Genomic DNA, 13,131 nt, shown 5'->3' with positions numbered 1-13,131 from the left:
GGAAGTCTTCTCGTGAAAACACCATGAATATATGTTTCAATTTTATTTATGGTCCTATTTTGTAAACAACTGCTATAACTTTTTATAACTGAAAAATTAATATAAAAACGAAATATACATTTTATTTTTATCAAATTATCTATTATTTTTTATTTTCTTTCCATTATGTTAGTGCTCTCTTTTATTGTTTTCTTATCAGTTGAAAAATACATTCGGTTCAGTGAAATATCATGAATAAATTGCACGCTCCTTTTCTAAGAGATTGATTTATATTGCACTTTAGTTTATTTAAATATGAACAAATTTCTTAATGATAGTTTTCTCTCTCTACGATTGTGATATCCGCGGCTAATTTTGAATTTTTATTATTGGCTTTAGTAAATAAAATTAAGATTTTTAGGGGAGTCTTTAAATTTGATAGTATGGGTGTTCAAAATTTATTTCATTTTTTAAAGTATAATATTTGATATAAAGTGTGCAAAATTAGCTAAGAGTAAGAGAGAAATATAAAATGGGTTCTTTCTTATCTCTTTAATTTTCTTATCTCGTACGAGTGTCACAACCTTTCTTAAGAAACTTAGACGGGTGTGTCAAGTGGCACAATTTCAGCCTTTACTTATTCCCCCTTCTCCATTCATTCATTAAAATATTTAATATTATATAAATATTTGACATATTATTAATTACGCATGCTTATGTTAGGATTAAAACAAAAGTAATTTTGTTACAGTAAAAGTAGTAATTTTATAATTTTATAATTTTTCATTAATTTTGTAATTACTATTTTTACTGTATAATAATAATTTTATGTTGATTAATATTTAAAGTTTCTTTTAAATTAATGAATTAGTGAATTGTTGTTATAAATTTTTAAGATTAATTCTTTTTTTATCCTGATATAGACATGTGTAATTAATAATATGTAGAGATTTTAGATAATGTTTAATGGTTAATGAGTAGTGTTTAATATCTTAATGAATGAACGAGGAACAAGGAATGAGTAAAAGACTGAGATTATATCATTTAGCACACTTGTGTGAGTTCCCCAAGGGAGTCGCGACACGCACCTGAAGAAAAAGAAAAAGAAAAACGTGTGAGTGTTGCAGGGGAGGGGATACCGGACTCAAACCCGTTGGGCCCCTCCTGCAGTATTAAACGAACGTAAATATCGAGAATCAAGATATATTAAAATATCAAAGATCTCCTTTTTGTCAAAGAGCCGATAAAATGTCTTGGGAGACTTATATATGGTTCACATCATAGATGAGGTTTGTCTATCTATATTAGAATATATTGAAGTGTAACACATTAATGTTTAATGAGATGAGTTTAATTTTTTAAATCATAGAGAAGGGCAATGTAATATAAGTATTTTTTATGAGAGGAGTATAATTTATCCGAATACTAATGCATATGGAATTTCTAATAAAAAATTTTGTTTTTATTTCCGTTCCGGTATTAGGCGGGGAAAAATTCAATTCTAGGGAATCATTGATTTGGAAATATTACTTTTCCTGTGATTTGGAGTGCAAAAAATAAAGTTGGTGTACAGTAAATATGTTTGAACGTAAAAAATGTGTAAAAACGTGTTAATAATGGAATGATGAAAAATCTCAATTATTCATTCTTTGCCGTTGCATGAACTTGTTATTAAAATTATAATCATTAATTTATTAATAAACAATTGAATATTTTCATATGACATCTTATTAAAACAATGTATGAAAAATCCTGTATTAAAAAAAAAATGAAAATCCATTTTCGTTAATAATACTTGGTTAGTTTTCTATCCTTTAAAACACCTTGTTTTTATGTTCTTTGGGAGAGGGAAAGAAGGGTGTAAATGTCGAGGCTATAATTTTTTAGGGTTATATGTATCTTATGTCGTAGGAAAATGGTTATCTCATGTTATAGAAATAAAATTACAAGTGGGACGCACATGTAAGAGGAGAGAGAAAAAATAGATGTGGGACCCACCTCCACTTTGTGTGTAGGAAGCTTGTTTGTCTTATGCAACATAAGATAAATATAACCCAATTTTTTATGAACACCTTCATTTTGCTAGGCTGTTAATGTATATAGCTGTATTCCTCGCTCAATTACCTAGATTGCAACCAGGATTAGGAGGTGTACAAATTCTATTGTGTCATGCTTTTCAAATGGGGGTGGGGAAAGTGAAGACTCTCCCATCCAGTGTTACAGTCGGCCGATCAAACCGGTTGATCGAAAAACTAATCCGGTTAAATCAACTGGTCATTCATGCTGATGCATGCAATTTGATTAAGAACGGATGAATAGATCATAAACTAGATTCAACCGATATTCACTTGATACTGATTTTCATACTAATTACTAAGTCAGATCACTTTGATTTCAATATTACTTTTATTTATATATTTATTATATATCTTTACATAAATTTAATTTAAACAATTTGACCAATAACTGATCCACGACCAAATCAATGACTAGTCCAAATTTAATAACATTGCTCCCATTAACATACTGGTTTGAGTATAATTATAACTTCTAAATACTTTTTCCATATTATATAATTTCTGATTTGACAATATTAATATTTTGAAAGAATCAATAACAACTACAAACAATAAGTGTAAAAGGTCAAACAGTAATGAACTAATGATGAGTCAATGATTAATTAGTCATTCCTGTTAATTTTGCATAGTCAGTGATCCTTCCTATTAATTCTTTGATTAAAAAATCATGGTATAAGTTGCTGAGGCCAATAGTCCCCGAAACGCAAATTAAATTCTAATTTAACAGTTTTACGGGGAGCAATTGACAGAGTGGACAAGATTAAACCAAAAATATAGAATCCACTACCCGAGTGCCAGGTGGTGGCTAACGCTAAACTATGCATTCGTTAAAATATGAGCAAATACTTAAAACACTAATCCATTAAATCGAAGACGATCAGAATTCAAGTGTTCAAATATCCCTGAACAGCCACCGCTAATTGAAACAATATACTCCCCGCAATACGCCACTGTGAATATCGTTTTACGGCGAATCCATCCTTGGATCTTGCCAAACGCAGAAATTGAATTACTAATCTTGAACGGGTAAATACGGGAGCTAGAAAAACTGAAAATGTTAAACTATGTTGATTAATCTTTCAAGCATTCACAAAAAAATTCGCAGTTATCAGATGCAATGTATGCATGAATATCCCAGCATGAGGCCCACATAAATGAAGCACACCAAATTGTAAAAGCAGGGAGAAATAAATTACTAAAGAAAATGGTGATAGCACCGACAATTTAAATCACAATTTGCTCAGGACACGAGATTAATACATGAATGCTTCAAATAACATTCCCCCACAAACCCGATAAACATCACCATACATGCATGTTTCCAGGATAATCTACGCCCCTCCATGTTTCCTGTCAATATAAACAATAATAGAAATTATGAAAAACATGGTAATATATAGCTTAGAGAGCATATATAGAAGTAAAATAAAATGGAACAAAACTGGCTCATGCAACCTGAACCATTTAGCATACCGCAAGCTTGCATTCTGTATTAATATTAAATTTTTGGTAATAGTAAGATTAGAAAAGTCTTGAAAATAACACAATTATTGGCCCTAGCAGAAATACATGCACGCATAATACAAGAAATCAATCTATATTTGTGTGTCAAGGGCATATTCCAATAAGTAAAAAACTAAAAACAATAAAAGGGAAGAAAAGAGAAAAAAAAAAAGGGGGGGGGGGGGGAACCTAAATTAGCTCTCCATCCGTGAGCACACAATGGCATAAATATTTAACACGTCCATGGAAATTCAAAGCATACATAAATAACATTTTCAAGTGCCAGTAAGAAGACTCACTATCTTCGAGAAGGATACCCAGCACCAGTTGATCTGTCATAAAAAAAAAAGTTATACCAATTTTCTTTTTCTAATAGAGCTATAATCTTTACAGAAAACCAAACACGACAGCATAATAACAGATTATCATTCAGAAGCTAATGTAGAGTCATACCTGGTCTGCTGTTTTGAAGCAAAGCTTGAAACTAGCCTCCCATTAGCTGAGCCTGAATTTTGGGCACTGCTCATACTTGATCTGTCAAGGCTTCCCCCATTGCCAACAGATAATTGGACAGAAGACTGGATACTTTCAGGGCCATCCATTTCTGCAGAATCCTTAGATTTATTCAAACTTTTGACATTTGAAAGACCTCCAGCAGCAGCAAAGCACACACCATTTGATTGCTGAGGCTTTATTACTGACGGTTTTAGAGGATCAGGAGATTTCTTCAAGCGATGAGATTGAGCCATTGGTGTAACTGCCACAGTGGGCATATATGAAGAATAAGGAGAAGATGCAGCAGCTGCTGCAGCAACTTTGGCAACAGCTGCAGTTGCAGCAACCATTTTTTGTGCTCCTTCACGGAGCTGAATGTAGTCACCCTCAATCAAAAATAACTGAAATTAAAGGAAGAAAAATTGTCAGGCTGTAATGAAAATTTGGTGCCTGTAAATAATATGAACTTGCACAGGCAGACAATTCAACGAAAATTGATGGACAGCCAGAAGTTCTGACAAAATAATTTGGCATGTTTCTAGTCTTGGATGGATGAGTGGTTCCTACCACTTTATTCAATCGAAGCACCATCCTTCTATTTCACTGAATTCCATTAAAATTCTAACTTACTATATCATGTTGTATAGCATCAGTCTAAATTCTATACATCCAAACTGCAACCTAGAAACTTACTTCAGGATGGCTAGCCACAAAATCATCCAGCTTTCCATACTTTCTTTTGTAATCATGCCAATGTAGCGGTGCAAGCATCTTGGCCAGTCTGTTAGGGAGCTGTGTTTGAAACATAACACAAGTAAATTACATCAGGCTAAGATAAAAAAAGTCATGTTTCTTTAAAAGCCTGAAGGTTCACGCTTAAAACTCACCGTTGAGCTAATTCGAATTCGGCCACCAGCTGGAATAGTGCGAACAATACAAGCTAATAATGACCTTTCTTCAAGGAGAGCAGTCTCTGAAGTCTTTGCAATTGTTGTTGAAGTTGTCTGCCCAGTAGAGGTGAATGCTTCAGGCAAGACTGAATCAGTAGAATTGCTTTGTACCATTTCATTATGATTAACTGAATGGCCTGTAACAGGCGATGCATTTGCAGCAGAACTCACTTGTTCGGCCAATAAAACTTGGTCCTCAGGTCCATCATTAGATATTGTCACAGAATTCTGCTCCTACAGAAGGAAAACTGTTAGCTTTCATCTTTTGGCTGTAACAGGCAACCAGACCAAAGCCAATTTTTGGCTTGTTTCATCTAAGTGTTTTCCATCACTCAGTACCCTTCTTTTATACAAGGTTAAATGCTTGGTAAATTCCTCGAAAGCCGCTACTCTAAAGAAAAAAGCTCCTCTAAAGTGATTTTGTCTTCATAGTAAATAAGGTGTGATCACATTTGAATTTTAGTAGGTTAAAATGAAGATTCACTTCAAATTAAATCATGGGAGAATATATTCATAGTAAATAAGGTGTGTACGCATTTGAATTTTAGTAAGTTAAAATGAAGATTCACTTCAAATTAAATCATGGGAGAATATACACTTCCTTGCTCACTTTAGATACAAGCTCACTTTAGAGGAGCCTCATCCTCTTAAAAAACAAGTTATGGTGCTTTCAGAACATGCTTTTAGAAGCATGAAGGAGATGCATTTAAAAGCTACCATGTACATTTTAGTTAGTGCGTGCACCCAAAATATCTAGATATCTTCACATAATTAAAATGAAACACAAATTGCCATAACTTCAATCAGAAGTTTTGAGAAGCAGCATTTGACAAAAGTAAACAATTATTACAAACTTAGCCTATCAAACTAAGTAATCTTGTAGGATAGGCCAAACAAAATAAAAGATCAAACAGGCAAGGAAAGTTGTAAAAAAAAAAAACCTTAATTTCACCATTCGGTTCAAAAGAGTTCAGTCTTAATGCATCAGAGAACTGTGAAGAAATTTGCTGTAAGCTTTGATCTTGTTGGGAAGCAACAAGTTGCCCTTTCTCAACTGACTGAATAACCTTAATAAAATTCAACAAATTATCACTAGTATTTTTCACAAATATTAAGGGAAGTAATTATAAAAGTGAATAACAGAATCAATAATTATAAAACCTGTGTATCCCCTGTGGATGATGAAATCACATTCTGTGGCTCCTCGCCTTGGTGGATGTGAGCATCCAAATAGTCTCTATGAAGAGTTTGTCCATTAACAGACATTTCATAATTAAATTTAGCATCTGATCTCATCAAATTGGGATCACTTTGGGACGATGAAGGATCATCTTGTATGGAGACCTGTGAACCTTCTGAGACAGCCTGAAGAAACAAGTATAAATCTCACACTGCATATCACCAAAAGTTTAAAAAAGATGCAGACAGCTTAAATATTGGCATCTTTTGACACCTGTTGATTCTGCCACTGCTGCAGAGGAGACATTGTGGGCACTGGGTGAAAATGTCCAACATGTGATTGAGGAACATGCGATGCAACTGCATTGGGCACTCCTTGTTGATGCATAACAAAAGGATGCAATGCAGTTACTTGGCCAGGTGGGAGGTATGAAGGAGTGACAAGTAGAGACGATGGAGCAATAGGGACACCAGGAACATGATCAGTCTAGAAATAACCAGTGTTAACATATATTTTTGTCCAATCCAGTGTAAAAATATGTCTATCACATCATACAACAAATTAAAAGGAATACATTTAAGAAAACAGGAACCACCTGATAATCTGGAAAAATGTTGAATGCCATTCATAAAAACAGAGTAGTCACTGGTTCTATAAAATTCCCTTCCTCATTAAAAATGAGGCATACAATACGAACAGCCAGATTCATACTAAAAGAACAGATAAGACATCATAACTTTCAAGCATTGTGCATATTTAATTCAGCATTGTGAATATCCAATGTTAGCATATGGATGTCCTAGAGACAATCTTTTGATTAGATTAGGACATATGTAGACCTTTTATATTGTCGCAAAAAAAAGCATTATTTATCCTGTTTCATATTTTGTCTCAATATTACTATTAATATTTATTTGAGTAACTGGATAAACCCCTTGGAATAAAATAGGTATCTCTTGAGTATCTGTGATGAGATCACGATCATGAGGATTCAAGGATACTGCATGTTTATTCCTAATTTTATGTTCCTAGTCTAGAGACACTAAGAATGAGGATCAGTGATCTCGGGTAAGACTAGCACGACTTATCTACTTGTATTTGGATGCAAGGTAAAGACCTCATGAGCTACAGATATGGAGATGTCTTAGCTAAAGTCGTGGGTGGACCTATAAGGGTATAGCTCGCACTGAACAAACCCACAAAGAGACTCTACGAGGAACTCTCACAGAGAGTATCATTAGAGTAGTCTCTTTATATTTGGGTATGTCTTTCCTAAGACCAGAAGTTATTACCTAGACTGTGTTCTAGAAGGCATGCTTTTATTGTGCACCTCGTCTGCCTGAAACATGAAGACTCATAGGTATACTGTTGGGCTTGTCCTGAAAGAACACAGGGCTAGGGTGATAAGCTGAAGGAATTCGTCAAATCTCTGTGAGAGATTAGGTTATCTGTAAACCGGAGAAATCGGGATGACATTTACAGGGACTCGGGAATCTATGCATAGTAAAAGAGATCATGAGATGATCTGCCTTTAGAGTCTGTAAATTGAAGATTCCCTATTTCGAATAAAGCTTACCCTAAACCGCAGGGGTTGATACGCTTCCTTACCCTAGGTTTTATGGGAAGGTAACCGAGACGAAAGGAAATATATACGGCAACCAAATATGTGTAATAGGATGATCAAGTCATTAATCTAACTAGTTCTGGGGCAACAAAGCATTGCTAGTGCTCTGTGTTGTCATTAGATGAGTTGTGGGCTTATTGGGCCCAAGCCCATTTAGGTCAGTGGCTATGTTGGACCTAATGGGTCACACACTAACACCTAATTGTCTAGATGCTCTAGCATTAAAGGTATTGGGCCTAACAATTGTTATTAGCCCAAGAAGTAGTTTGGAACTCCACAGATAGGGTGGAGGTCGCGCATGGATCAAAGTAATGGGCTTGGATAATCCAAGACATTACTAATTAATTTAATTAGTTAAATTAATTATCAAATGTTTAAAATTTGAATTTTGAATTTGAAATTTGAATTTTGAAATTTAAAATTTGAATTTTGAAATTTGAATTTTGAAATTTGAAATTTAAAATTTGAAATTGAATTTGAATTTAAAATTTAAGTGTTTGAAAGTTTAAATTCAAATGTTTGAAATTCGAATTTGAATTGGCTATGAAAAGTTGTTTCATAACAAAAGGATAAGATGAGATCTTGTTGGAACATATCAGGAGGAGATCTTTTAGACATAATCCAAGGATAATGGGGTGCTGATTTTGGCTAGATTTGATCATCACAATCAGCTCCAGAAGATACGGTCTGTTGGGAGAATATTTGAGTGAGTTGATTTAAGTTTGAAATGCAACTAACTCAAATGTATCTGGTCACCTTTTAGGCTATATGGGGCGCACCATATAGCTGATTATATGATGGTTCATGATCAGATTTCTGACTAGGTTTTGAACTTAGTCTCATGAGAATATTCTGGGATGTTGTTGGCAATTTTTGAAATGCAACAACTACACTTATTCTCTCCCCATAGGGCGCCACTTTGATCAGATTTTTGGGAGAAAAATCTGATTTGTTTTTGAAACTTAAAAGGCTCCTCTTGTGTGCTTAAGTAGCAGTTAGTTCCTCCTTAGGTTTTTGTGAAAAAGGCCAAGCCTTTCTCTATTCATCTATGCGCCCCTTGTGAGGTTTTCTCTTAGAACACTTCACTCTTCTAAACACTTTTACCTAGCCTCCTGCATCACACACTGAGCGCATAGCAAGCCTTATTGTGGTGATCAATCGGCGGCCTTACTGGAAGGAGTTCCTGTATCTAGACGCGGGTGGTGTGGATCAACGTTAGAGGGTCTGAACCCTTCAGACCTACCTTGATCATCTTGAGTTTTCACGAACAAGGTATGACATACGTCTTAAAGTATGTATCTTGATATGCATGTGTGTTCCGCTTGCGAAAAATTTTGTTTTTCCCTCACGCATGTTTCGGCCTTCAAGGCCAATTCTACTTTCAAGTGGTATCAGAGCCCGGTTATTTTACCATAGACGGGTGATGGTACCTTGTTTGTGAACCTGTTTCTCACGGTTAAAATTTCTTTAAAGAGTTAAAGATTCAATTTTTATGTATGGATTTTAATTTACAATACTTTAAACGGTTAAAGTTTTGTTTTTGTTATTTTATGAACATCTTAATTTGATTGTTGTGTTCATATATCCATATGTATTCATGGTTATCATTCTTTTCTTTATGAAAGTTTTAAAAGGAAACACCTTTTTGAAAGGTGGAGTTCGACCATGAAAGATGTTTTGAACACCTTGATTGTTTTCTTATTTTTCATGAATTGTTTCATGAGCAAAGCATGTAATAAAATTTTTTGAAAATTAATCTCATATACATTAGTATATGGTTCGGCCATTAAGGTGTTTGTGGCTACATGCATGGTTTAAATTTTATGTTCTTTGAGAAAGAGTCAATAAAATTTGAGTTATATTAATGGTTGTATATAATTCGGCCAATTGAGAAATCTAAGAAAATTTTAATTTTTGTTTTGATGTTTAATTGTTAAATATCAAGACATATGTGAAAAACATATTATGTGATAATATTTTGTACTTGTGAGTTGTCTAACATTTCAGGTGCAAAAAGGAAGGGGATGGTCATGGTGCCCGAAATTTAAATTTCGAATTTTAAAATTAATGTGTAATTTTTGCTCTTTAAATTAGAGTTGTAATTTGATTTTTAAATTTTGTCCCTCCAAAATGTTTTGGAGTTTCTTTAATTGTAATTAGAGAATTTAGGCTAGTGGCGTATAGACGACAAGAAGCCGTGGCTTGAGAAGCAAAATGGACAAAAGATCGAGCACCATGACTATCTCAAAATAAATTGTTTTATTTGCATGTATGTTTTGTACGACTAGCATGCATGAGATAGTGCATCACGATATGTATGCTTTATTGCTTATGACGTCTAGTATGCATGAATTGGACAAATCGCGTTTGTATGATTATTATGCACGTCCAATTTCGACTAGTCTAAACCAATAGACGTATGAAATAGGTTACGACTAGCATGATAATATATTAATGTGTTTGATGAGACCTAATAAAATCCCTAAATAAAAGGAACCCTAAAAAGGAATAAATTATTAAGCATATGATTACCTCCCACCACCAATATTGCTCGAACCTCCTCTACATAGTGGTGCTCCACAACTCAGTTGGGACCCAGTGTTTCGTTGAGTAAGAGTAGTATTAGAAGTGTTAGACACTTAGGGTGCTGGTTAATGCTTAACTGAGGCATAAGTTGCAGGCCCAGCCGGGCTTATGGGCTTTGGGTAATAATGCTAGGTTGGTTGCATGAGATGCACCACTAAGTGACAAGGAGTTGTCAACCTAATGTTAAGAGAGGGTATGAGATACTGTTGATTAGGATCAACCCATTATTTAAATTAATCTTGCGGTCTCAGACGAGGGTTAAAATAAATAATCGCACTCTTAATCTCACTAAGATAAAATCTAAAAGTAGATTAACCCTAAGTCAAATGGTAAGGGTCATTGACTTAGATAAAATAGTGGGAGGGGCAATTTATTTAAAGTCTTTAATAAATTGTAACACGACAATATATTAATTAATCTTTCTTTACATTTTTTTCAGTTTTTAGTATGACTAATCCACTGTCATTGCGTTCAATACTTGATACGAATAAACTGACCGGTTCAAACTTTATGGACTGGTATCGGAACCTGAGAATTGTTCTTAGGGCCGAAAAGATTGCCTACGTTCTTGATGGTGCATTACCCGTAGCTCCTAGGGAAAGGGAAGATGGGTTCGCGGAATATGATTTCGAGGCCCACAAACAACACATGGATGACGATACGATGGCAGTATGCATCATGTTGGCATCCATGTCACCTGAACTACAAAAGCAGCATGAGCATATGGATGCTCCCTCTATTGTCTTACATCTCAAGGAGTTGTATGACGTTAAAGGCAGGCATGAGAGGTATAAGGCCTCTAGAGAACTGTTCTCTTGCAGGATGTCTGAGAACATGTCTGTTAGAAGTCATGTTCTTAAGATAATCAGGCTGATTGAGAAGCTAGGAAATCTAGGCTTCTTGATGGATGCCGAACTGAGTAATGAGTTAGTCATGGCCTCACTTCCACCTTCCTTCAGTCAATTCATAATGAATTATAACATGCATGGGATGCTTGTTAGCTTGCCTGAATTGTTAAGTATGTTAACAACTGCTGAAGTGTCTATCAAGAAGGATAGGACACAAGCTCTTCTGATTGGTGGGCCTAGCAAGGCCAAGGGTAAGGGTAAGGGTAAGGAGCCTGCTAAAGGTGACTCCCTTAAGCCCAAAGGAAAATCCAAGAAGAAGAAGGGCAACAAGAAGGGTAAGAAAGCCTCCAAGGACAAAGGCGATGCTGAGTGCTTCCATTGTGGCAAGAAAGGCCATTGGAAGAGGAATTATCCAGACTACTTGAAGAGTGTGAAGGACAAGAAGCATGGTGATGCTTCTGCCTCAGGTACTTTCATGATTGAGATAAATTATTCTTGTGCTAATCCGACTTCATGGGTATTGGATACCGGTTGTGGTTCTCATATCTGCAATATGTTGCAGGTGCTTAGGAGCCCAAGGAGATTGGAGAGAAATGAGGTGGATCTTCGCGTTGGCAATGGAGCAAGGGTTGCTGCTCATTCTGTTGGAGATGCCGACCTTATTTTGCCTACGTGCCTTTTATTGCATTTGAATAATTGTCTTTATGTTTCGAACATTTCTAGAAACATTATTTCTATTTCTTGTTTAGAACAAGATGGTTTTACTTTTAGTATTAAGAATGGTACATTTTCTATCATTTTGAATGATATTGTTTATGGTACTGCTTCATTAATAAATGGATTGTGTGTTCTGGAAATGGGAACTGAAGTGCTCAATGTAGCTGTGAAACGACCTAGGATAGATAATCAATCTTATCTTTGGCATTGTAGACTAGGGCACATAAACGAAACAAGATTGTCTAGGATGCATGCAAATGGATACCTAGATTCCACAGATTTGGAATCCTATGGACAATGTGAATCTTGTCTAGCTGGGAATATGACTTGTCACAAGCCCAAGGGGCTTAAGATTCATAGGGCTAGTGAGTTATTAGAATGCATTCACACTGATGTTTGTGGGCCAATGTCTATAGAGGCTAGAGGAGGATTTTCTAGAATCGTTGAGAGAGTGAGGGTTGTTTGGAGCCTTTTTGGGGTTGGCTGGCAGATTTGTTTGTCCAACTTCAAACGGCGATAACCGGAGCAAACGAGAACTTTATAACTCGTGTGGTAGCTTGTTAGAAATATAATTAAGTCTAGAATAACATACTAAAAGATGAGTAGCACGCGGCTTGTGGATTTTCCACAGTAATTAGAGGACCAAATCATGTTCAGATAGGTAGAAAACGTAAAAGTGAGATTTAGGCTAAGTGAGTTTATGGGAACCCCTTAGTGACTTGAGAGAAGTGTTATATGATATTTAGGCAGTTTAAATGATTATTCCGCATAGATTTTCAGTTTCGGTCATAACTTATATTTATTACGCTTTTTATTGTTTTAAATGCTCGCATAATAAAAAGGAAAAAGTTTACTCACATTTTTATAAATGAACCGCTATGATTGTAACTGCGCTTAATATCATAATCAATGTTAACAATACCGGTGTGCAACGGGCTGTTACAAGGGCAACCCTCCCAAGCACCCCCATCAGCAGCCCACTCTCTCTACCCTTTGGAGACTCAAACTTTCTCCTCCTTCTCTCTAGAATTTCATCACCAAAACTCCCTCAAATCACTAAACATTCTTCACCAAAGTTGTTCCCCTCATCATCCTCTTCAAGAATATCCTATTTTTACTTTGAAAAGCAAAATTTTCGTAGGTCTTATTCTCCATACAACAGCGTGTTCAT

The 13,131-nt window shown here is 35.2% G+C and overlaps 1 protein-coding gene across 3 annotated transcripts; it reads right to left on the bottom strand.

The window, feature by feature from the left end:
• Positions 1-3,131: 3,131 nt before the first annotated feature.
• LOC133286978 (uncharacterized) lies at positions 3,132-6,670 on the bottom strand. 3 transcript variants are annotated; one of them, XM_061484521.1, is made up of 8 exons: positions 6,459-6,670; positions 6,167-6,370; positions 5,947-6,072; positions 4,943-5,239; positions 4,749-4,847; positions 4,014-4,456; positions 3,860-3,892; positions 3,132-3,407 (listed from the first exon to the last, which is right to left on the bottom strand). In XM_061484521.1, coding segments are annotated over exons 1-8 (1,317 nt in total). In that variant the 5' UTR covers positions 6,573-6,670; the 3' UTR covers positions 3,132-3,406. The 3 variants fall into 3 exon arrangements, with proteins under 3 accessions (XP_061340505.1, XP_061340513.1, XP_061340517.1); XM_061484529.1 differs by having other exon boundaries at positions 4,943-5,233; XM_061484533.1 differs by having other exon boundaries at positions 5,947-6,063.
• Positions 6,671-13,131: the final 6,461 nt, after the last annotated feature.

Source organism: Gastrolobium bilobum, unplaced genomic scaffold (assembly GCF_033153095.1).
Source record: "Gastrolobium bilobum isolate Gb01-03AN ecotype WA unplaced genomic scaffold, APGP_CSIRO_Gbil_v1 utg36819, whole genome shotgun sequence".
Classification (NCBI taxonomy): Eukaryota; Viridiplantae; Streptophyta; class Magnoliopsida; order Fabales; family Fabaceae; genus Gastrolobium; species Gastrolobium bilobum.
The sequence above is the reverse complement of the archived record's forward strand: the minus strand, read 5'-3'. Positions and strand labels throughout refer to the sequence as shown.

Bases quoted from the DNA above. Each gene is read 5' to 3' on its own strand.
- LOC133286978 (XM_061484521.1), bottom strand. From the start codon at position 6,572: ATGCATCAACAAGGAGTGCCCAATGCAGTTGCATCGCATGTTCCTCAA. The intron at 5,240-5,946 runs GTTTTTTTTTTT...TTCCTTCTGTAG, and splicing joins AACCGAATGGTGAAATTAAG to GAGCAGAATTCTGTGACAAT. The intron at 4,457-4,748 runs GTAAGTTTCTAG...CTTTAATTTCAG, and splicing joins TTGTGGCTAGCCATCCTGAA to TTATTTTTGATTGAGGGTGA.